This window comes from Alosa alosa, chromosome 6 (assembly GCF_017589495.1).
Source record: "Alosa alosa isolate M-15738 ecotype Scorff River chromosome 6, AALO_Geno_1.1, whole genome shotgun sequence".
NCBI lineage: Eukaryota > Metazoa > Chordata > Actinopteri > Clupeiformes > Clupeidae > Alosa > Alosa alosa.
Window position 1 is genome coordinate 21,908,617 of NC_063194.1, and position 25,373 is coordinate 21,933,989.

The 25,373-nt window shown below is 43.3% G+C and overlaps 3 protein-coding genes across 3 annotated transcripts; 2 read left to right on the forward strand and 1 right to left on the reverse strand.

Annotated features, from left to right (window-relative positions):
• Window positions 1-7,294: 7,294 nt before the first annotated feature.
• Window positions 7,295-11,443, forward strand: ccdc43 (coiled-coil domain containing 43). The gene is made up of 5 exons (XM_048246863.1): window positions 7,295-7,594; window positions 8,352-8,445; window positions 8,613-8,748; window positions 9,295-9,344; window positions 9,469-11,443. The coding sequence occupies exons 1-5, from the start codon at window positions 7,421-7,423 to the stop codon at window positions 9,654-9,656; spliced, it is 642 nt and encodes a 213-aa protein (XP_048102820.1). The 5' UTR covers window positions 7,295-7,420; the 3' UTR covers window positions 9,657-11,443.
• Window positions 11,444-11,857: 414 nt separating this feature from the next.
• On the reverse strand, window positions 11,858-18,059 carry moto (minamoto). Its single transcript, XM_048246862.1, has 8 exons — window positions 17,878-18,059; window positions 17,265-17,384; window positions 16,828-16,985; window positions 16,640-16,744; window positions 14,515-16,204; window positions 13,222-13,356; window positions 12,866-13,061; window positions 11,858-12,696 (listed from the first exon to the last, which is right to left on the reverse strand). The coding sequence occupies exons 1-8, from the start codon at window positions 17,881-17,883 to the stop codon at window positions 12,515-12,517; spliced, it is 2,592 nt and encodes an 863-aa protein (XP_048102819.1). The 5' UTR covers window positions 17,884-18,059; the 3' UTR covers window positions 11,858-12,514.
• A 3,920-nt stretch (window positions 18,060-21,979) lies between these two features.
• LOC125296436 lies at window positions 21,980-25,079 on the forward strand. The gene is made up of 7 exons (XM_048246352.1): window positions 21,980-22,111; window positions 22,762-22,974; window positions 23,263-23,400; window positions 23,618-23,731; window positions 23,985-24,119; window positions 24,608-24,728; window positions 24,938-25,079. Exons 2-6 carry the CDS (start codon window positions 22,827-22,829, stop codon window positions 24,721-24,723), a joined length of 651 nt encoding a protein of 216 aa, XP_048102309.1. The 5' UTR covers window positions 21,980-22,111; window positions 22,762-22,826; the 3' UTR covers window positions 24,724-24,728; window positions 24,938-25,079.
• The last annotated feature ends 294 nt before the right edge of the window (window positions 25,080-25,373 follow it).

A 25,373-nucleotide genomic window follows, 5' to 3' on the forward strand; every position in this document is an offset into this window, starting at 1 on the left:
AGCGGAACAAGCTCCAGGATTACAGAAAATCAGTGTGCAGGAAAAAAACAAAACTGCTAGCGCAAAGCACATTTCAGAGTGCATATATACACACAGCTTCACGCACACAATGCCCAAACAAACACTTCACTGGCCTCATTTGGTGGTGCTGGGCCAAATGAAAATGACCATAACCCAAACCACAAAGCCAGACTTGCTTCGACTGTGACAAGTGAGCGTGTGTGCTGCCGCATCCCTCTGGGGATTAGTCCTCCACCAACAATCCAGAGAAGGGAGGAGAAATGAGGAGAGGTGAGGAGAGGAGAGGAGAGGACAGGACAGGACAGGAGAGGAGAGGAGAGGACAGGAGAGGAGAGGAGAGGACAGGAGAGGACAGGACAGGACAGGAGAGGGAGAGGAGAGGAGAGGAGAGGAGAGGACAGGACAGGAGAGGAGAGGAGAGGGAGAGGAGAGGACAGGACAGGAGAGGACAGGACAGGAGAGGAGAGGAGAGGGACAGGGGAGAGAGACAGGAGAGGAGAGGAGAGGAGAGGACAGGACAGGGACAGAGAGGAGGAGAGAGAGGAGAGGAGAGGACAGGAGAGGAGAGGAGAGGCTATAGAGCCTTATTAACTGGAATGAGATTAAGGGGAAGTTTAAAGATTGCGGGAGATTTGATTAACCACAAATACGTGATGTTATTGATTTGCATGTGTGTGTGTGCAGGTGAGGAGGGATTAGGGTTCTTTTGTTTCTTCACATGTGAGGTGAAGATTGTTCCATTACTCAGGAATAAAGCACACACACGCTCACTCACTCTCTCTCTCTCTCTCAACACAAACACACACACACACACACACGCTCACACACTCTCTCTCTCTCTCTCAACACAAACACACACACACACACACACGCTCACTCACTCTCTTAGACAGACACACTCACAAGTCTGACAGAAGGCCATAGGCCATTGTTGAGAAGAACAAAACGTCACACAGTTCGTAAGCACTCTCACTCTCTCTCTCTCTCTCTCTCTCTCTCTCTCTCTCTCTCTCTCTCTCTCTCTCTCTGTCACACACACACACAAACACAAACACAAACACACACACACACACACTCAACTCAGTCTCTCTCTCCGTCTTTCTCTCTCTGTCTCACTCACAGACACACTCTGTTATACACTCACCATGGAGACCTGTGGGTTGGCATCTAATGTGTTCCTGACTCAGAGGGGTAATAAAGCCAACGTAGCCCTGCATGTGACCTTTCTGCTTCTCCCGCTACTCTCTTACCTCCATCACTCCCTTAGGCTGCACTCTACCTCTCTCTCTCCTGCTCTCCTCACCCCCTCTCTATTTCCACATGCTTTCTGCTCATCCTTCACCTCTTTTCTACCCTTTTGCCTTGCACTCTTTTCTTTTTCTCCATCACTTCTCTCATCTTGTATCATTCTTTCCACAAATCGGCCTTCTCTTCCCCCTTCTCCTCACCCGCCCCCCATCTTCCCTTTCTCTTCCCTTTTTCATCCTCACCTGCTCTCCTCTCATCCCATCCCTCTCTCCTCTCCTCCCCTCCCCACCTCGACTCTCCCCTATCAGCCCCTCTGGTTCTGCTGCTTACACGCATGGCTGGTGTGTCACAGATGTTATAAATACATTGTTGACTCGACATGACAGGTCGCGCATCTCAGCTCTGATTAACCAATCAGAGCAGACATGCTCCCCAAGCGTGATGGGCCGCTGTCGGGGTGTGAGGGCCTAATGACTGCTGGTATATCAATACCCCCTCCCTCCCCTCCCTACAGACACACACACACACACACACACACACACACACACACACACACACACACACACACACACACACACAGACACACACACAGACACACAAACCACCAACAGCTTGGCAGGGCCCCCCCCTTGAGACATTCAATTAAGACACCGGAGGTGAGGCTGGAGCAACTGCTGTTTTGCTATTGTTAGTTTCCATTGTTAGCGCAGTCCCTGTTAGCATTGGTGCTAAGCGGCTGCAATTTAGTCGTCTCTGTCAGCCCTGCTGTCTGTCTGGGCCCCACCTCTGGGCTGTCCACCTCTCCCACTTAGGATAGCGTGTCTGAGGTCTGGGGTGTCAAAGGAGCGATAGAGGGACAAACAACACTGTAGTTATTGGGGCCAGCTAGTTTTAAGTGGTTTGTGGTTTCTTGGGTAAAGTTTGCTTATATCAGTAGAGATCTGGACAGCAGATAATGAAATTCTGCTTTCTGTGTGCTCTCCTTCCACATCAGCTCTGGTGTGACTGTTAAAACAAACAATGTGGCATTATTGAGAAAGTTTGAGTATTAGAAAAGTAGGTAGTGACTCATAAGCAAGAATTTCACTCATTGCTTCGCTGCGCGGCGGTCATAATAATACTAAAATAAAACCACCTCAGTATAATCAATAAAGGTAAATGTAAATATCAAATGTCATTTAGGCCCCTAAAAAGCTTCTCAATGAACAGTGCAGGCACAATAACATAATTGGCAGTATTCACCTTTAACTCACTGCATGAAGTTATTTGCATTTGGCAGATGACTGGTCAGGATATGAGTGATGCCATTTAGGAGAGCTGGGGTCCAGATGAGCCCCGATCCTGCTGCTGACACAGCTGTCCTGGAGCCTCTGCAGTCTGTAAATATTTGGGCAGCGCACAGCAAACAGACAGCCAGAAACATGTGATCACTGGCATTTTCATCCACCATCCCAAATCAACTTATTCATGCATGATGCTGTGATTCCTGGCTGTATTATCTTTATTTTGATATTAATGATACTTTGCTATAATATATTAATATAACAATGAGTTGTTTTTCAATGTGATGTGAGAATCTGAGATACTGTATACAGGTAATATCCATTAATGTCACATGAAAAAAGTTAATATGGGTCCAAATATAAATTAATAATAGAAAATACTAAATTAATGTTAATTAATGTTGTCTAAAATCACTATTGTTCCTTTAAATTACTCAGGGAAACTATTTTCCTTTGTTGCAAAGCAATTACTTTTATATAGGGCACTCAGACACATTTCCCCTCATAGGCTTATGCTGCTCCCAGGGTAAGTGAAAGAGCAGGTAAATAAACCGAAGTGCAGATGAAAGATTGAACAAATTGAAAACTGTGCCTTTAAATGAATTAGGTTGGCATGACGTGCCCATATCACACAAATGGTTTGTTTTGATGGTGTGCTCCATGCGTTCAGATTTGTGCTGTCAATTCAGCGAGTGTTCTGTGCACTGTCTGCCATAGTCTTCACATGGGCAGCATATAATCACACAGATCACACAACGTGACAATCTCGGTCTCCCCCTTTTTTTGGTTCTATAAGCACTGTTTTTGTTCTCCCAGTTTGTTTTTCCTTTTCTCTGCGTTTCGTTATTTTTCCAGTGGTTGGACCAACAAAGTCCACTCACAGAAAATGCAGCACTTTATTAAAGGTTAAATGTATCACTGTTAGTAAGTGCTATTAAGTGTTATTAAATTGTCACTATTAATTCACTCATTAATTCTGATTGACAAGAACCTTAACGAACATTGTGCCATTCACTGTTGTACTTGTGAGAGCACTAGTCAGTTTCATTGTTCTAGCAATGATGGAAAGAAATGGGGGAGCAATTTTTCTCTTGCGATTCCTGTCAATTTCTTTCTCCACGAAGATGGAGGCCTCCATGTATTTCGGAGAGGTGGCATTCAGATCACACTGCTGACACAGCTGTCCTGGAGCTTCTCTGCAGTCTGTAAATATTTGGGCAGTAGAGAGCAAACAGCCAGCCAGAGACATGCAATCCCTGGTATTTTCATCCACCATGCCATGCCACCACAACAACAACACAACACACTCAACGATGCCCTATAACACAAAACCTTTAAAGGCACCCACTGTGTGGCTACACAGCCCGGCACACGTCCTTTAAAGGCACTTGCTGTGGCAATAGTTCTGCCTGTGGCTGAGCCCAAAAGGTGGCCTTTATAGCCCCACTCTGGCGCGCAGCAGTTAGTTCCTCCCGTTGATCCTGCTAATACTGCACACAGTTCTTGTGGTTCAGGGATGGAGGGATGGAGGGAGCTCTGCTGTTGCAAGTTGCAGTTCAGACAAACTAATGCAGAGGCAATCAAAAAGACAGACCGTGTAACACAAGGCTTGCCATGGAAAAGGTCAAGCAGACAGTAGAGACAGTGCTTTAAAATCATGGCGGTAATGTGAAATGAAAACAAACACACCCCTCTCTCTCCTCTGTTCTCATGCTATGCATTACCCATTCTCAACGTTTCACCTACATTCCTCCTCCTCCATCTCCTCCCCCTCCTCTTCTTTCCCCCTTCACTTTTGCAACCCCAGAACTATCCATCAATGGCCTGATATCAAACCAGGTCCCCAATTTGATTCACCATCTGTGGCACGCTTGAGATATTAGCCCTGAGATGAGATCCGTGACACTGAATACCAAGGGGAGAGATCCAGGGAGGGGAGGCTGTGAGGGCCGGGCCGTTCATCCCAGGCCAAAGTCACGTCCCTGGGCTTGACTGGCCGGCCTCGTTTGGCTCCTTTCCTGAAGTGGCTGGACTAAATATTTGCCCTCTGCTCTTGGCTGTCAGGAGATGTCCGCTCCCTCTCTGTCACACCCCCGTCCCCTCCCCGCCAGTGCCTTCCATCAATGCCAAAATCCCACTCTCCATGGCAACCGCGGGAGTTGGCATGGTGACCAGGGCGCCCAGCCAAAAGGATGCTGGGGAAAGTTTTTTTTCCCCGTCGCACTGTGGCAGGTTGGCAAAGGTCACGACCTGCAGAGGGATGGGTCTCCCGCAGGAGCCCCTGCAGCAATGATCACGACACAAATGCAAAATGTGGGAATTAAATGCCCCGAAGAGCCTTTATGACAAAAAAAATAAATCTTCTCTGGGAAGATTGTGGTACATAATTCATACACATTCACAATCACTCAATTACAATCACAAAGTTACTAATTCCTATATACATATAAGGGGTCTATATTCATATGTCACACACACACACACACACACACAGAAACACACACACACAAATGTAGAGCCATACACTTTCTTGATGACAAACATTGAGAGGTAAAGGCTATCTGAGAACACTCCTCCTGCCTCCCCCTCCACCAGCCCCCACCTCCACCCTATAGCCCTTCTTGCCAGCTGAGACCAGGCTGTCATTCTCTCTTCGTGTTTCTTTCTCGCTCTTTCTTTGTCTTTCCCACATCCAGTGTCTCACATAAACATAGAGCTGCACACTGACTCAACTGCGGTGCCTTTGGCCCCTGTGTGTGTGTGTGTGTGTGTGTGTGTTGTTTGTGTTTGAATGCCCTGGCTCACCTTAGACTCATCTGTCTTCCCCACTCGCTCATGTAATTAGTCTCTCTCTCTCCCTCCCTCCCTTCCTCTCTCTCTCTCTCACTCTCTCTCTATTTCTCTATTTCTCTCCCTTTCTATCTCACTGGCCACTCTAACAGGCCATTTCTTTTTAAAGGTTTTACTTGTAAGAAGTTGGAGTTACTGTAAGACTATACTGTTGGTCAATAGTAGCTAACAAGCACAACCTCAAATTCATAAGAGAAACAACAACAGCAGCAAACTCAGATGCAGTAATTAGACAACAAACAGATCTAAGTCCTCCGCAAAAGTGACATTCCATATCCTCTCTGGTTCATATGCCAAAACTAGTCCTTAACAATTATCTTAAAACTACCAATCTATCCATATCTACATAATATACATAGTATACATTATGTAATAGCTTTATATGTCTAAAGCTGAATTGATTTAACGATTTGATGGATCTGTGTAAGCATATGCTTGAGATTCAGGTGGTAAAGCCTATCTTTAGATGACATGATCTGAATATCTGGAGCCTCCTTCTCGGGTGAAGTAGCCTAACTAACCAGCTTAAAAATAAATACATGCCACTTCACAACCAGATTGGAGAATTTTGGAAATATTTTCTTCTTTTCTACATTAGGCTGTATCAGAAGCAGCAATTGCCTATTGTCACCATGACTTTCCCAGTTGTCTCTCAAGTTGGTGGAAACTTAAGGAGAACTTTGAGCCTGCTAGTTTCAGTTAGGCCTGTCCTCATTTGATCATGTGGTTGAAAAAACGCCCCTTAGTTAGTTACAGTCTGGGTGATTCTGCTAGTCCCTGAATGTGCGGCCAATGAGATGTGGCTGGTGGTTCTTGCAGATGAGACGTGGCCAGTGGTCCTTTGCAAGGTCTGCTGGACTGTGCTGTCACATCCGTGCTCGTAGCGCAGCTAGATGTTTGACAGAGAGGCCACCGAATACCCAGCCCTGCTGGCTAGAGGGAGATGGAAATCGAATATGGGGGTGTGTAGGGTTGCCTGTAGAGCTGGAGACGTGGATACCTCACCGCCACCGCCACCACCCCTAACCTCAACACACTCACCCAGTCCGTGCCTTGCAGCCCCCGTCGCTTTGCATCAGTCTGCCACCCCTCGATATAAATAGGATGGCCGTCCCTCAAGCCACAAACAGCAGCAGCAGTTTGGGCCAGCCACCCAGATGCCTGGAAGAAACTCGGACAGCATCAGCCTGTTGGCACGCCACCCTCCCTCTCTCTCCGCCTCTGGTCCTCCGTCACTCTCATCTCAAACTATTTGTCATTTGCTCTCACACTCTGCTGCATATTCACTTCTCCATGTATGTCCTCTATTATGCAAAAAATCATTTCATGCACAAGTTTCTCACAAATCTCCCAAGGTAAACAGGCCTTTAAAAAAAAATGGAGATGATGTTAAATCTGTGAAATTTAAAACACAACCATATTGTGTTTAATGTGATGTATTCGTGTGATTCGATTTGGTTTACATAATTATGCATTAAAATAGTGCTAAGGCCTATATCGTTTAGCACTCAAGCACAGTCACAGGTTAGGGCACCTGTCATACAGAGACCCATGTCTCCATCTAGCGGTTAACTTTTAGTCTTACATCCAGCATTCAGTCACGTCAGGGCTGTCTGAAGTAGGCCAACAGAGAATTTGGTGCTCTGGTGGTTGCTGCTGGTCTACGATCTCGGTCTTAAACAACTTTAACGTGTGATGTTAACTCAAGTTTGTGATGGTCGTGTAGCTAAACGAGCGTGCTTTAAAAAAATAATAATAAGAAGAAGAAGAAGAAGAAGAAGAAGAAGAAGAAGAAGAAGAAGAAGAAGAAGAAGAAGAAAAGAGTATTTACAAAGTATCTAATGTGTTTGACAGACAAACAAATAAATAAACAGAATTCGAGGTTCTAACCTGTACTCGGATTCACAACTTCCTTCCGAATCATTGAGCCAAATAGGCCTTCTCTTTATTGAGCTTCATATTCTATTCAGGCTGTGTACAGCTACCTCTGTGTCATTGAAGGACCCCGAACAGCCAAGATGGCTGCGCCCGGAGAAATCAACGGGGAGTTTGAAAACTGGTTAAACGAACGATTAGATTCCCTTGAAGTAGACAGGGATATATATGGCGTTTACATTCACGGTGTTCTTCAGGAAGAGGAAAATGATGAAGAAAAGAGTGACGCCTTACGAGGCATTCTGTCTGCTTTTCTGGTCAGTGCATGCCGGTTGGGCATGTCTTGTTGACTAGCAGCCTAGCTAAATGAACAGCAGAATAGACTAGACTGTGCCTGTTTCTTTAGATGGTTTGGTCCCCTCTGATTGTTATTAACATTTTTTAGGAGGTAACTCTTATTTCCAGTTAAGAAAATAGCCAGGAACACTGACGTCAAAGGAGCCCAACTAGCAATGTTAGCTTAATGAAGTTAAGAGTCACTCTGAAGGCAAGGCATACTTCAGAGTAGCTACCGTATTTAGAAGATCATTGTTAATGTCACTATTTTTAGCATGCGGGATAGCCTTCCTTAAAGGGGCTTTCCGCGCCGTTTTCTTTTTTGCCATCGTTGATTACTGTAAGTTTGCTTATTCGTTTTTATCGGTCTGAATATACTAACAATTACATGAAATCTATACAATTAATGATATTTTTAAATAATATCTTTGCCACAGTCTATTTAAGATAAGCCGTTAAACAATGAGACGTTATTCATGGAAAAAACTATTAGCTAAGCGGGGTAAATGGTCCATTAAACACCCATTCACGGTTGGTGAAAATGAATGAAGAAGTAGATTATGAAAGAAAAAGGTGTTCTGAAAGCACTGACAAAATGGTGGGCTGTCCTCCAGTGAATTTGATAAACCATAAGTATATGTGCAGACTGTCGGATCTGCCCCTCGTGAGCCCCTACTAATATAACACTGCACTCAAAAATAAAGCTCTATGTGACACAAATATTATTTTCTTGTACAGGAAGAAGATGCATTAGAAACTGTCTGTCAGGAGATCATAAAGCAATGGACAGACTATTGTGCCAAGACTGCAGTCACTCGGAACAAGACAGATGGTATGGCCCAGTATTATGTTTTTTTGTACTTATTGTCATGTCTGATCTCTTCCATATAGAGTAGAGTAGTTCCAGAGCTTGAGCCTACATGCAATCACTCACAACTGGTATGAATGGTCATGAGCTCTGTGGTGTGCTTTCTCACTCTTTTTATTGGTGCTTTTCAGCGGAGGTGCAAGCCATTGCTAGCCTGATTGAGAAGCAGGCTCAGATCGTTGTGAAGCAGAAAGAAGTGTCTGAGGAGGAGAAGAGACGGAAACAAGCCCTACTAGAGCAGTATGCCCAGATCACTGATGATGAAGAATATCCTTTTGTGTGTCTGACTGTCTGAAGACCTGTTGTGTTTCTGTAACCGGATTCAGAATTTGTTGTTATTAATTTGCATTTTACAAGTACATGTCATTTCTAATTTTATAATATTCATTGATGTTTGACTTTATAAAGAGCCCATCTTAACTTTAAGTGCACACATAATGTGTGTCGGATTTCTTCCGGAGTCATTTAGATTTACATGAGTGGTCTATCTTATGGTATATGGTATATCTGGAGATAAGAGAAACATATTAGAAGGCCTGTTTTTTTTCCTGAATTAGGTTTTACCCTAAAAACAAGAAACATCGGCAACATCACTTGCACATCAATAGCTTACCAGAAAATGTTTAAGTTCAACCTTCAAAAAGAGACTTTTAAGCATCAGCTAGGCTTATATGGTTTGGGAAGATGTGAACTAATCTACCTGACTAGATATACTGCATGTTTGAATGTAGGTGTAATATCTCATAGTAAGTGGTATGGCCCTGGCAACAAACATATTGAATGTCATGCTGTCCGTTTTCTTAACGCCTGCACTGAAGATGAAGAGGAATCAGCCGGAGCTATGGCCATCCCCAGCGATAAATGTATCCTTTCTAATGACATACTAGTATGTTCATCTTTGATCATGCATTTGTGACTCATGGGATGTGGTTTGAATTTACCTTATTTACCGCGAGATCTGGAGGCTCCTTGACAAGGGAATCGCAGCCCTCTTTAAAAACACTAACGTGGAGGACGTGCTAGGTCGTAAGAAGCAGCAGCGGGACCAGGCCAAAGAGGACTCCCAGAAGAAGAAGGAGCAGGACAAGATGCAGCGGGAGAAGGACAAGCTGGCCAAGCAAGAGCGGAAGGACAAAGAGAAGAAACGCACACAGAAAGGAGAACGTAAAAGATAAAGCAACCAGACGGGATGGGAGGCAGGACGGAGTATCTCAAATCAAAAGTAATGGACTACTCAGATATCACATTTTCGCACCTCAATTGCCATTTTCTAATACAGAAATAACGATTTTTCAGAAGTTTGCTTGTGCTTTGGTGGATGTAACTGGAAGGAAATGAGAGATTTTCTTCCAGGCCTTCCATGTTATGTTTAAGTGTACTTTGCTTTACTCTCCTGAAGAGATCTGCTGTCAATGTAAAGCCAACATGCAGAAAGTTTTTTTTTTTTTCTGCCATAACACTCGCATAGATTTTTGATATTGAATTAATTCAGGGTGACAATATGCATGTATCATCTCTCCAAAACAGCTTTGCCTTAAATGCATATATGTTTGCTGTAACCTAAGTAACGGTCATCTGTGTAGAGATTATGTGTCAGTAGAAGGGCTTCATGTCAGATCAGTTGTTTCAGCCTCAGAGGAACAGGAAGAAAGGAGAACTTGTTTTTTTTTTTTATATATAGAAGCTAAACAGTTTATTCAACCCTGGAAATACTTTTGAATTTTTACAGATTTTTTTACGTTTTCCCACTGGCTCCCTGCAACAAATAGAGAGCCCAAGTCTTGCTTTTTTTTTTTGTCAGTATAACGCTCGATGGTGTTTTATGCCCCCAATGTCGACTTAAAGGCACCTAATCCTAAATCTAACCCCAACCCTAACCTTAACCCATGCCTAAACATAGCGCCTTCCAGGCAGCGCTGCCTTGAAGACAACGTTGGGGGCATAAAACACCAAGAAACTCAGTGCAACTGATGGCGTCATGATGGTGACTAGGGAGCGCTGGACATTCTGCCACTCCAGAGCCGCTCTGTGCCACTTGGAATTTGGAAGCGCTAACTTGGAATCTTTTCAGTTGTATAGTAACACAATGTGTATCAGCTGTGCAGTAGTAGGAGTAGGTATACATAACATCAACGTGACAGTTACGGAGAGTTTAAACAGTTTCAGACATTAAGAAAGTGGACTGCATTCATAGTCATGATTCATCTCTTATTTGTTTCCAGCTGAAGTAAGACATTTAGAATATTGATGAATTTTGATCATGAATCATTATTAATCATCATAATAAAGTGTTAAAAAAGCACATATGTTTTAAGTTGAAGTAAATTAAAACATTAAATAGAACAGCTGTGTATCTACAGTGTGAGTAATGCTAGAGCAAGACTGCTCTAAAATGACAAGATTTAGAGTAATCTTGCTCTGGGCTTATTAACATTTAGTTGAAGAATGAGATCAATTGGGTTATTGGGTTAACCATGATGTTTCTGCTATATTTTCTAAGTATAAACAGATCAGTTTTCAAGTACCGGTAGTTGAAATGTCATCTGTATGTCAGAATAATGTAGTGGCATCTGGTCCAGTTAAGCTGTATGAAATAAGATTGCATCATGTGTTCTCCACTTGTGTGATCATACGTCATTTGTACTGGTTACAGATTACAACACACTGAGGGAGTGTGTGTCATCAATGTCCTACAAATTAGGCACCCCTGTCCTAGACCTTGTTTGTGATGTTTTGCACATCAGACGTGTATGTAACATTTATAGGTATCTTGTTAGTGTGAGGCTGAAACCAAGGATGGTATGGCAGGCCACTGTAAGTGCTCTTTTCCACCATGCACAAATTTCCTGGAGTAGAGCTGCAGGCGTTTCTTCCACCCCTTCCTAAAAAAGATCTTAATCCTGTTGAACATTTATATTCTCAGAGTTGTTTTATACTTAAATAAAGTGAGCAGAGAACGGTGGTGTTTTGGGCTTGGGTTTATTTAAGTAACTAATTACAGAAGGTTCTGATTTACATTAATACTCAACAGAAAAATGGTTAAAATACACTGGTGTTGGAACAGAAATAAATGTGGTTGGTTCACTTAATTGATCACAATCTAGAAATTACACTCCTTATTGTTGGTTGCTGACCACAAGGAGAAAAGAGGTGATTTTAACACAGCAAGGAATACAAACATTTCAACGAGACGTTGTGGATGTCATGAATAAATCTTGGATGCTCAGGTTTATGTTTTGATGAGCCTGAAATAAATAAAGCATGGATTCCTCCAAGAAAATTTAAACTTTCATCATCTGATTATTTTTTCAAGATTCTCACAATTATTACTGGTACAGAAACACACAAAAAAAAAAACCTGAAAGCTGGATGTTAAGAAACATTCCAATAAATACATCAAAGAAAGGAAATTAACGTTACAGAAATCACAACAGGAATTATTCATAAATACTGCTTTAAATAATTAATACTCAAGATTGGTGTTTGTTGTTTATATATGTGTATATATAAGATACCAAATGCTGGTAGAACATTAATACCAGGCTTAAAGTTATTTCAAGATTAATTAATAAAACAGAAACTTTTTTTGTTAGCATTTTTAAACTTTTACCCTTTCCTATTAACCAGTTTTTCACAGCATACCCTTCATTACATGTTTATTCCAGAGCCTTAATGGTGGTGTTATCCTTCCCTTGTCAATACACTTTCTGTGATCTTCAGCACTACCACTCAAAGTTCTCATTTGTCCCTCTTTCCACTGTTCACACACGCATACACACCTTGTTACTGCCACTCTGGTAGTCTTTAATGTGGGTTTGGCAGATTTCACTGGGATTTGGGATATCACAACCAGCATAATAAAGTCTGTCCTTAAATAAATGTCACTGAACACTATCTGTTGACTAAAACATAAGATTCAATATCATTGTATATACATTGTCAAAAAACGAATAAATCCTGTCTTGGATGAAACTGAGTTAAGGCTACCTCACTCTCTTCCCTGAGACAGAGGCCTAGTCACTGCACTAGGGGGCTAAAATACAGCGCTGATCCTCTCCAAGTGGATCTCTGCAGCAGGGTAGATGTCTGCCTCTGGGCTCTCCAGGCCGTGGCTGCTTTTGGGCAAGGTCATCTGCAGGGCGCACCACAGGGCTGTGCGTGACTTCCTGGTGCTGCTGGTCAGGTCCCTAAGGGCCATGGCCAGCAGGAGAATGTCTGAAATTACAAAAAATACAAACATAAATGAATAAACATGCGTGAGGACACTGACACTGAGTGAGTGGTGCTGAACCCTTCATCAGTTTAACACCTCAACACATGCCCCTAAGCACCGTGTGTGTGTGTGTGTGTGTGAGTAGTAGGTCCTGTGGATTCAACTCTTCACCTCTGTCCTCGTTGAGAAAAGCTGTCCCGGGTCTCTGGTGTGAGCCACCATTACTGTTGCTACAGCTGAGAAGCTCCTCTCTGCGGCGGGCCTGAGTGTTGTAGATGGCCTCCAGGTGGCGGTCCAGCGTTGTGCAGATGTTGGCGTGCAGGGGAACGCTCCGCAGCCGCTCCATCCTCCCCAGCAGACTCGTCACCTGACCCACAGCAGACACGTTACTGGCCAGACAATTATATTTGGATACATACCAAAACAATGACCCATAATAACAAAACAAAAACAACAAAGTTACATGATGCATCTAGGGGTGAACAGAAATGAGAAACCAATGGCCATGCTGTGGTACCCATACAAACCTTAGCTTGCTCTCGCAGCTGGTCAACAATGAGGCGATCCACTCGGGAGGGGTTGTGAGGGACCTTGGGCAGAGGGTTGCTGCTTCCCACTGATATGCGCTTCCCTGGGTAAGTTTTGGTCAGGATACCCTCAGACTGCAGGACAAAACAGATACATTATCAACATATTGACTTGCTGCAGCTGGTCAGCTATGGCTCATGGCCATGCAACACACAATCAGTTCTCACATTCCACAACAATCTGTCTTAACTATATTATCTTCCTAAATCCACACACATTCAGATAACATGAATAAATGATAGCTTCAGGTGCTTGTTATCTAGAGCTAATAAAAGTAAAGTAAGTCAGGGCTCGAAATTAACTTTTTTTCTCAGTGTCCCGAATTCTACTTGCCACTGTCCGGACTTAACCACCAGTGTCCAAAATTCAAGTTCTTGTTTTTTCTCATTCTACATAATAAACAGCATAATAATCAGTAACTTGCATCACTTAATTAACTCATTCTGGTCCAATATGTAAGTTCTGAACACTTAATTTATTGAACACCATTTTATTAACATTAATCATCTGCTGTTTCACACAACACTCATTTTCAGAGGTTGCGCTTTTTACTCTTTTTGGTGTCGGCCTATGTGTCACTTAATATCCATTTTTATACAAAACCAAGACGGCGGATTCCTAAGGAAACGCAAGCACCCATCCCATTTGGGTATCTTCTACTGTATTTGTACCAAAAATGACATTGTAGCCTACAATGATTCGAAGAGCAGTAAACAGTGTTGTAAGGCTGCTTGTAGCCTAGAAAACCGCTTCTTTACAGATCAGCTGGCTAACGCTGCTTTTGCCAGCTGCCCGTTACGCCAGGTAAAATTTTGTATAATTTGATTCAGACGAGAAAGATCCGATTGCTCTTGGGTGCTCCTTGTTGGTGGCCCCCCCAATCCCAATCCTCCCCCACCTTTCTTATGCAGCCCTTGCCACTTAATCTACTAAACCCCTCTTCTACTGCACATTTTACCCCCATAAATGCACAAATAGGCTGACACCAGACATAATTTCACTGCATTTCTTACTTCCAGTAACTATATGCATGTGACAATAAACTTCCTTGTTTCTTGTATCTTTAGTTTAGGAAAAAAGTACATATTTTGAAATTTGCTTTTTTCTACTGTCCCAGAGTTTTTTCTGTCAGACATTTTTTATGGTCCCCGGGACGTCGGGACATTGTTAATTTCGAACCCTGACTCAGTAGCCCATAATAAGCACTGTTGCCATGCCATCTCCATGCTCACCTTCTTCCTCTCCTTCTCCAGGAGCCTCCACTGTTCGTAGCACTCCTCCAGGTGCTGGTGAAGCTGGTTGGTGGGTCCCCCGCGGCTCCTGCCCAGCCTGGGACCCCTGAGGGCAGAGAGGAATCCTGGGAGCAGCTGATCTCCTCCCACACCCAATCCCATTGCCTCCTGCAAGTAGGGGTTAAAGCCTGCTGCCTCTCCCTCGGACGCGATGTCACCGAAGTCCATCAGGGAGTTGTAGGGATGAGAGGAGCGTGAAGGGAGGGAGTTGCAGCCACCGTGTCTCTGGCCACCCATGGGTGGGTAGAGCAGGGGCAGGAAGGAGGAGGACTGCTGAGGCTTCCCTTGGGCGCTGTGTTGAAGGGCTTGAGGTCCATACAGGCTGCCGAAGAGCTCCAAGTAAGGATTCTGCAGCAGGCCCTGCTTCCTGTCTCCACATGGGGCCTTGGACTTTCCTTCCATGAAGCACTGGGGGGCGCAGTTGTCGGAGCTGTGCATCCGAGGCTTCTCGGCGTGGACATCCATGTCGGGCCCGTCTCCAGCACCACCGTTTCCCTGGCCTCTCCTCAGGCCCTCCAGGCTGCCACATCCTGGCCCTTGCCGGCCCTGCAAGCTCGCTCCAACGTCCCCCTGGCTGTAGTCGGACATGAAGCTCTGGCCAGGGCCCCTCTGTAGCTGCTGGGTGGTCAGCAGTGAGCGAAGGTCAGAAGCAGAGGGAGTAGAGAACCTGGGCATCCCAAGATTACCTCCACCCATCATGTCAGCTCTGGACATCTGCTTGCCTTGGCCATGGTACTGGTTTGCCTGAGTGTACATCGAGACATACTGATTGAGGTTGGGCTCATTGACACCACTGCTGCTGATGCTGTTCTTGATTGGCTGGGGTGAGGGTAAGGTCTGGAAGTAGTCGCACTGCTGCTGCCCGGGTCCCGCGTAGAAGTCACATGGCGGGGACTGCCTTTTCCCCAGGTCGCTCCCACGCTGCTCCCCGAAGTCCCTTTGCACATCTCTCTTGAACTGCATAGCCGGAGGGATGCGGGGGTACAGGAGGCTTTTCTGTTCGGCCGCGCTGTCCTCGTAGTGCCTGTGGTTCAGTGCTCTGTTCTGGTGGAGCTCACGGGAGTAGATGCTCTCCTGGTCCCCCATCAGCATGGCCTGCATGTTGGCCGCCAGCTTGCTCACCTCCTGCATGGAGAGGGGCTTCTGCATCTTGGGCTTGGTGTGGCCAATGCCAAAATCATCCCCGTAGTCACTGTAGTACGACTCACCCGGCCTTCCAGACTCAAGGGCCCCGGCAATCCCGCAGAGGCCCTCGTCTTTCACGAATTCTTGAGCCTTTCCCACGCGGGCCTTGGACATGTATGAGCCGGCCCCTGGGGGCAGCTCTAGACCTGGGGGTTTAGGCAGCTCTGTCTCCAGAGTGGGGTAGGCCTGAGGGTCTCCATTGTAGAGGGGTGGGAGCCAGAGAGGGTCACTTTCAAAGTCACTGAGATGTTGGAGGCAGTCGGCCCGGAGCTGAACGTCCTTGCCCGTGAGCTGCCGCAGAGCCTTGAGCTGGGGGTCAGAGTAGCCCAGGCCTGGCTGGAAGCCGGAGTTAAGCTGCATCTTCAGTTCAGGGGTAAAGTACTGCTGCAAGCTGTTCTGTCTCATGGTTTTAGGAGACCAAGCACACTTCAGATTGCCTTGGTTTCTGCCATGTAAAATGAAACACTATTGTAAATGTCAGTATTTTATTTCCCCATCACATTTGTTTTCCACTATGAATAGTGGAAAACGAATGACTATGAATCCACCTCTTTGGATTTAAAATTGAAAAACTTTTTTTGTATAAGTCAAAATAATATTTAATTTAACAAACCAGATTTTTCAGTAGCATATGTAGATGTAGATATAGATGTGTGTGTGTGTGTGTGTGTCAATTCATGAACATATGTCATTTTGCTGCTTTATTGGGTGTATGCTAGGCCTATATACTATAACTGTTCCATTTTATCCCTCATTCAGTCATTCATTTACTCTATCACTTATTCACTCACCACTCCATACTAATTTGAATTGCCTCATTATAGGTTTGCCATTGGTTTGAGGCTTTGTATGATGCACTGATAAATGATATGCTGCTTACTCTTCTGCAAAAGTAGTGTCCGACTGATCAGCATCTTCCAAGATATTGGACACTAAGCCATAGAGATCAGCCTCACTTCCACACTGGTTTGCATCCATCTGACTCCTTGAGGACAAAAACACATACTTTTTGCTGATCTGTCAATATCAAAAATACTCTCATAAAGAAAAAAGTCCAGGCAGGTTTACCTTTCAAATATATTTTTGTGATTGCTTTGAGCACAATCCATAAAATTGTGAAAGTCATCTGGAGCTCCCCATGGGGTGTAGAGGTTGGCATCCTCAGACAGAGGGAACTCGGGTAATGGATAGGGGTGAGGCAGCCTCCCAATATCTATAAGACTGGCCTAGAGACATTTGGTAATGAAGTTAGATTATGTAGTGCATAATATCTTGCATAACAGGATCACTTTTCTAACATACAGCAAAGAGGAACACAAATTTCAGCAAACCAGTCAACACTGATTTGGAGAAATAATACATTTTTATCTTAGATGGAATAACTCTATGCCATATTTTCAAGTGGAATATGAACATGTGAACATTGTAAGTCACCACGGATTCAAGATGATGTCTTTAAACGTTTTTTAACGTTACCTAACAACTTCCTAACTAGCATATCTCACCTGGTTCTTCTGCTGAGAGAAGTACGAGTCTGACCCTGATACTGCATTCTGGAACCGATCAAATGCCATTCTTGGACCACATAAATTCCCTCTTAACTGACTTTTCAATGCATTATTGCCCTTAGAGAAATTGAAGCAGTCGTTACCAAAAGTACATTTTGCTTACTAGCCCAAACCACATGAAACCATATGCACTTCATGAAGTAATTCAAGATGGACGTAAATATCTCCAAAAAACAAAATGGTAGCCTACCAAATTCCCAATTTTAGCCTTTACTGTCTATGATGTTAGCTAGCTAACTTAACCTTGTGAGTGCATGCAGTCACAACGTTGCTTAGCTTCTGATTTACTAGCATATTAGCAACACACCTCTTGTAACATAAAATATCAAGGTATAACGCTAGTTATGCAAAATACATAATATGGCAATATAAATTTGCAATCACATAATTCCTTAATAAGTTTCATAAGTAGCTCGGTTAAAATACATTGATTATCTATAGAGTTATGGGACTAGCTAGGTAGGAAGCTAACGTTCAGCAGAGTTGATATTTTCTCGTTAATTTAGCTAACGGTTGGTCAGGCTATTGAAATGTCTTCATCATTGCTCACCTCCATTAAAATGTTGTAAAACGAAATTGTATGTTCTCCACAAGTTAATCCGCCAAATTTAATTCCCACGATTATTTAATATCAACACTTCATTTGACAGAAAAATAAATAATTTCACAGAATATAACAAACAAAAACACAACAGAGACGCTCGAGCTCTTCAACTTCAATTTTTCTGGTTTTGATTGTTGAGCCCTCGAGAAATGGAGTGTTCTGTCGCGGTCTGTTTTCTGCTCTGATTGGTCGGAAACAGTTTCTAACTTCCAATGACTGCATGGGCAACATAATAAATAGCATAGCAACATTGGAAGGAAATTTTAAGAGCGGGATTATGTCTCTCACTCCAGTGACCTAGCGGCTACCATATGAAAGCCCAGAAAATACATCTAAGCAATGTAACATACACCATTGCAGTAAGCACATGTACAACCATAATTATAATACAATGCCATATTCTCCAGACTGTTACAGTGACGGTGGGTTGGACTGAGTTGGAGTTTACTGGTTTATGAGTTGAGGTGCCCTTTCAATGGGGTGTAGGCAATATATTTTTGTTGTGCAGGTTGTGCGCCCAATAATCAGTTCATAAAAGAAGTAAGTAGTCTAGTATGACATTTTCTATGTACAGTAGGCTAGGCACCCTCACAACAAAGTTTAATGTGGGTGGGGGTCTTGGTGGGTTGAGAAGTTTCAATTCAGTAGCCTGCTTTATTTCGGCTAGGGCTCTGACTTTATGCTTTTGAATGTCAACAGCTCCCCCTTGTGGTTAGTAATGGTCTCTCAATACAATCATGTCAATCTATGATCTCAATGCATGTTTGTTACAGTAAGGAAACAGGAAATGAGAAGGTAGGCCACGTAGCCTAAATTATGGGCCTTGCGATTAGTTTAGTACAAAACTAACTAATCTGTGCAGTTTGTTTTGTGTGGCTGATATTGCGGGGATAAAGCCACTCAAGGTTGCAAGTTGCAAGTTTTGGCCTAGGCGTCTGATGTTGGTGTATGGGTTAGCTTATGTGGCGCTATGCTATAATATTGTCAAAAGGTAATTTGCGAAAAGTAAACAAAAATAACCATGAATGCCATAACTGTGTCAAGGAAATACGCGTTTGTAGCGAGTTGTTCAATGTCTGCCCTGTAGGCTACACACAATGCTTCACAAACACAAATGTACTACGTCATAAACGTAAACAACGTTGATCAAAAAGGAGATTTCGTAGGGCTTTGTGGTAGTCATTCTGGCAGTGTGCAAAACACATCTGACAAAGAAGGTGTGGTGCTCTGGTGATTTGGGGGCAAAGCCTCCGGCAAGCGGAGTTCTATCTTCACCCTCTGGTCTCTGTGTTCAGGTAAAATAGCCTAGGCCTATTAGTTCTTAGGGAATTCAAAACATTTCTGACACACCACCAGGCGGCTGCATCTACCAGACACAGTGGAGAGCTACAATAGCACAGACCTTTTATTTGTAAAAAAAAAAAATAAGCATCTTGAAACATGAAAGCGGTCAAGAAAATATTTCGTAAAGACAATCCTGAGTCGGATGTAGACACCAATGGTTCTGACCCAGAGGGCTCAGACATCAACACTTCTAATCCTAAGACTGATATGACCTTACACTTTCAAAACAACTCTCCTGCTGAACAGATGATTGCCACTGCCACTGATTCTGCCCCTGATCCTGAGATTAGCATAGCGTTAGTTTCACCTTTGAAACCAGACCCAGAGTCACTTTCTGAATCCGCTCCAAAATCCACAACCATCCGAAAGAACACTCCGAGCCCTCAACCCATCAAGGCACTCCAGGGCCTTTTCTCAAAACTGCGTCCACATTCAGGAGTCAGTTCTGAGTCTGATGCTCAGTGCTTTGTCGAAGACCCTGTTGACCAGAGCTCAGAGAAAGTTGCCCAGCCTGATGGAGAAATTTCTCAAGTAACATATACTCAAGAACAGTCCGACAGTTGTATAAAATCAGACTGCCATGAAGAAATGACACCTGAAATTTATGCAGATTATGCGGAGGCTAGCAGAGAAGCCATGGGTGTCTCTACAGACACTATGGAGCAGCAAAAGACAGAAGAGGCGTCCAGCAAGAGTAAGGGATTCCTAAAGCTTCCCTACATCTCAACGGGATCTGAGGATATACTCCAAAATGGACCTGGGGCTCCAGATCAAGAAAACACATCGGACGAAATAAGCCGAGAGCCACTGGAAATAAAGATGAATGTTTGTGCTACAATCAAGAGGAACATTTTGCCATCCATCTTGTGTGGCTCCTCTAAAACAGGCCCAGGGCCGGAGCAGGAGGGGAAGATACAAGGCAAGATAAAAAACTTTGTGCGGTCCACATTAGGAAAAAAGGAGCCTCAAAAAACCACACGTACCTCTGCAAAGACATCACAGACTGAGACACATCCATCACCAGCTTTAGTGGACGACAAGGGAGGAAACACAGAGGATGAGCTGAGTAAGACCCTGGCATTGAAGGCAGGCTCAGACAGGACCCAAGTCAGGAGGCATGTATCCAAGGAGGCCGTGCGAAAGAAACCTCACCATCCTATGCAACAGCCCGGTAACACCAAAACTAGAGAACTGACCTCGAAGCCGCAGTCTGTGAATGTGGGGGACTCACACAGAGACCAAAGTGCATCAGTGCCACCTGTAGGACCAGCGGAGCACCGAAACAAAAGGCATAGTGTCACACAGTCACAGTCTACCAGACGAAACACAAGGCACCCAGCCCAAGAATCAAGTGCTGGCATCCATACCACCAGAGATACCTCAAAACATGCCTTTGAGAGTCGCACTGAACCATCAGGGAAACCTCATCCTTCAGTGGCTTCTAACAGAGCCCAAGCAAAGGACATCAATAAAGAAACTCAGCAAGACAGAGAGACACAAGAATCAAACAGGGCCACGACCAGGAAAAGCACAACTATTGAAAAAACAGAGAGAACATATCCTCCAACAGCGTCAGGTACCGTCACGAACAGAAGACAAAAGTCTGTGTCCAGCGACACTACAACAAATCAGTCTCAGCCGTCTAGGTCAGAATCACGCAAAGAAAGAAACGCTGGATCCACTGAAATCCCACTGAGAAAACCATCCATCTCAGACAGGGCCAAGTCCATGGAATCAACTAAGCGACGAAACTCTACATTCAATGCAGCTCAAGCTCACAAGCCAGTAAAAAAAACAAGCAAAGACCAGACCAACCACAGCAGCAGCAGACGAAAGACCAGTACCGCTGAGGAGGGACACAGCAGCACTCAGAGGTCAGCAGCAGACAGCATGGTGCAAAGTCCAGCTGTACAGGACAAGGGACAAAAGCTGCGGCAGGAAGATTCAGGCAGAGTCAAGGACAATGAAAGGAGGCGTAGCAGCGCAGGGAAAACCAAGCCAGCACCAGCAGATCAAGACACAGCAGGGAAAACCAAGCCAGCACCAGCAGATCAAGACACAGCAGAAGACAAAGCTCAAGGCCCGTCATCAAAGAAAAAGCCGGCCAGTGCTTCTGCCAAAAACCAAAACCAGCACGCTGAGGACCTGGCAACAGTTGTTCCAGGTAAACCTCCCACCAAGACCAAAAAGTGAATAAAGATTACGACCTGATACAGAAGATTAGATGCTCTTTTTTCTGATAGGGTCCATATGTATGTAGTTTGCCACACATTTTGTAGTAGTATTCCTCAAACCAGGCAGTAGCAGTATAAAACTAGAAGGGCTCAATGCAACCCTTAAAAGAACTGATTTCATAGTGCATTTGCCATAGAAGTGCACACACTTATCAAGACTCACACACACACCAACACACAAACAATGAACATAGTTACCTAAAGTTGTCAAGATGTTTTGCTGAAAATATGTCACTGATTTTGTCTCCTGAAGACAACAGGCAAGTGGGATTGAGAGGGAGCAAAGAAAGGAACACTATATTATGCAGTAAGACCACAGATACTAAGACCACTGAGTCATGTCAACACCAAAACATGATCAATAACAAAACGATAGAGAGTGAAGCCATGGAGGAACAGCAGGAGATTCTGAATTTGGTGGCTCCGAAGATGCCCACCGTGACAAGGTTGACCGTGACGTGAAGGTTGCTGCATTGACAAAAAGGAAAATCAAGAATCAGTGATTGTCATCAACACAAATGATCTTGAGAGGGATGTTGAGCATGCAAAGGATGGAGGAGTTTTTGTGTCAGATGAATCACCAAAAGTGGCACAGATTAAGGGTAGGTTATTTTATGCACACAGACCTTATGTACAATGAACTGATGTACAGCATATGTTTGAAAATGTAAAAGCCAGATGGGTTTAATATCTGAGACAGGGAAAATGCTATCTGTGAAAAACAAAGTGTAGTATTGAGGAGTTGTTTTTTTTTAAGAAAAAATGGAGAATACATTTTTTCAACAAATACAACAAAATAACCAATAGCCAACTTTATACTCCAGTAAAGCCATCAAATAGACATCATGATCAATACCTCTCTTAGTTTATTTAGATTGTTCAGATTAGTTGTAGGCTTACAATAACTGATTGTTATCTCAATGTATTCAAGTCTGTTGATTGTTGTAAAGCTGTTTTGTTTTACCAGAACATGACCAAAAGAGATTCCAGCAACCCGATGAGAGAACCAGTATGATATTAAACAAAATTACCCAGGTTGAACCATCAGAATCACAAAGAACCAAAGTTGAGGAATGTTCTGAGGGCCACTCAAAAGAGCTCCACCCGCCAGAAGATTCAAACAGAGTCGAGGAGAGGAACAAGAAAAGCACCTATATGCAAGATGATGTTGCCCAAGGCGGGTATCACAAACCAATAAGTTTAGAGCCATATGAACACCAAAAGTCTATATGTTTCAATAACACAAAAATAGATACCCCAGAGGAGCAACTGGAGAATCTGAGGCCGGGGCAAGCACAGTCAGAATCCAAGGCTCAGATGGAATCACCTAAATCACCTTCTCTGACCTGCTCCTCTGACCAAAGTCATCAGGTTTTGGACAGTGATACTGACCATGTAGAGCACCCAGCTGAGATTCCATTAGTTGATGGCCCAGAGGAACCACTGATTGAGACTCAGACTAAAGGTGAAATTTATATTACTTTTCTAAACCTAACTTTAACCTACGGTACTAAGCAAATTTGTTTGCTTATGTCTTGATGTCTGTACTTTACAGATGAAGCTGGTGAGTCAGCGCTCCGTCCGGCATTTTGCTTCTGTTTATTGTCAATTATTTGTTAATTTATCTGTTTATGTCTTGGTGTCAGTGTGGAGCGCTTTGGGTATATAAAAACGTGCTATATAAATAAACTTACCTTACTTTTATATATGATGAAAACCTCTTGATGATATTAATGATATTTTATATTGCTAGTGTCCATACCTGAAAAGTTAACTACAGACCCTGCAGACCTCATCACTGTGACCAACCTCAGCTTCACTTGGGACACAGACAGCATCACCAAAAATCCAGAAGAGATCCAACTGGTCTACGACAACACTGATGATGATGGTATGAGTTTTTAACATAATGGATCCATTCTCATACACATGGATTTAGAGAGCACTCAGATCTGAATACTGAAATACCACTAAGGGTCAAGTGTTTAGGAAGCCAGTTATGCAGTATTTATTAGAGAAATGTCATGCATATGGATGACAAGGAAGTTAAAGACTTCTTGTTTTGATTGTCTATTCTTTGCTATTCTCATTGACATATTTCTTGTTAGTGTCCATACCTGAGCAGTTAACCGATCCTGCTGACCTCAGCTCCTCTCGGGACACAGAAGACAGCCAGACAAAACAAGCAGAGTTCCAACTGGTCGACAGGGCTGACAATGATGGTATGCTTTTTAAAAAGTAACAGGCATCCACAGTATCATTCAACACATAAATGAGTGTGCCGAAGACTCAAGTGTTATTACTAAAGAATGACCTCTACTGGAAGAGACTAGACACATTTGTAAGAGAATCACCTATCACATGAATATTTTTAGTTTATTAAATAAAGTGTAAACGTTCATAAATTGTATGAACGACAAGAAAGTTGCAGACTTAGTGCTCGTTGAAAACTTGATTGGCCAATTTTCTTGCTAGTGTCGATTCCTGAGCAGTTATCCACAGATCCTGCTGACTTCATCACTGTGTCTGATCTCTCCACTGTGGACACAGAAGACATCCCGACAAAACCAGAAGAGATTCAGCTGGTCCAAGACAGTGTTGATGATGATGGTGATGATTTTTAAATAAGGGTGCAATTCATATTCCCATACAAATACATACACAGCACACTCAAGTCTAAGTACTGACAAATGACAAATGACCTAATAGATAAGCACTGTAGAAGCCAGACACAAAAATGTATACTATGTAACACATCTTTTGTACTAATTATTGCATTTATACATTTTTAATTCAGTATTGCATCTTGAATACATTAAGTGCAAGTTGTAGATGATGTGCTTGTTGAAAACCAAAAAAAAACACCTTTTTTTCTGGATACTGTCCATGGCGGAGCAGTTAACACAATGTGTTCCAGACACATTGGAGATTCTACAACAATGTGCACTGTGTAACACATGTTTTTGTCTTAATTATTGCATTAATGCATTTTTAATGCAATATTGCATATTGAATACAGTACATTAAGTGCAAGTAGTTGTAGATTCTGTGCTCACTGAAAACCTATTATTTTTTTGCTGGTGTCTATTGCTGAGCAGTTAACCACAGATTCTGCCGACTTCATTACTATGACCAACTTCAGCTCTCCTCAGGACACAGAAGACATCAACACAATTCAAGAAGAGATCCAACTGATCGGGGACAGTGCCGATGATGATGGTATGATTTTGTTTAGTAACAGAGCCACAGTCTCAGACACACATACATGTAGTCCACTCAGCACTGAGTGAGGAGTGACATCTAATGGAAACGTATTATAGAACCCATACACAATAGATATCCCAAAAGACTAGATGTACCACAAAGCGTAAAGTTGCAGATTTGGTGCTCATTGAAACCCTGTTTTCATTGGACATTTTTCTTGCCAGTGTCCCTATCAGAGAAGTTCACCACGGATCCTACAGTCATTGGGACTGACCTTAGCTCCACTGTGGACAGAGAAGACATCCAGATAAAACCAGAAGAGATCCAGCTGATCCAAGATGCTGTTGATGATGATGGTGATGATTTTAAAGTAGCAGAGCCATTCATAGTCTCATTCATACAAGAGCCCTCAGGTCCTGAGGAATGACCACTACCATTGTTGAATCCAATACTGTAAAACCCAGACACATTAAAGATCCTACAAAGATAAATACTATGTAACACATAGCAGTGTTTCCCATACATTGACTTATTTGTGGCGGCCCACCACAATATCAACATTGACCACCACACAATGATTTTCCTGGTTGTACTAAATTGTGCTTAAATCTGGTTAGAATCATAACCACACTGCACTAATCTGTTAAAAACTGTTGCATT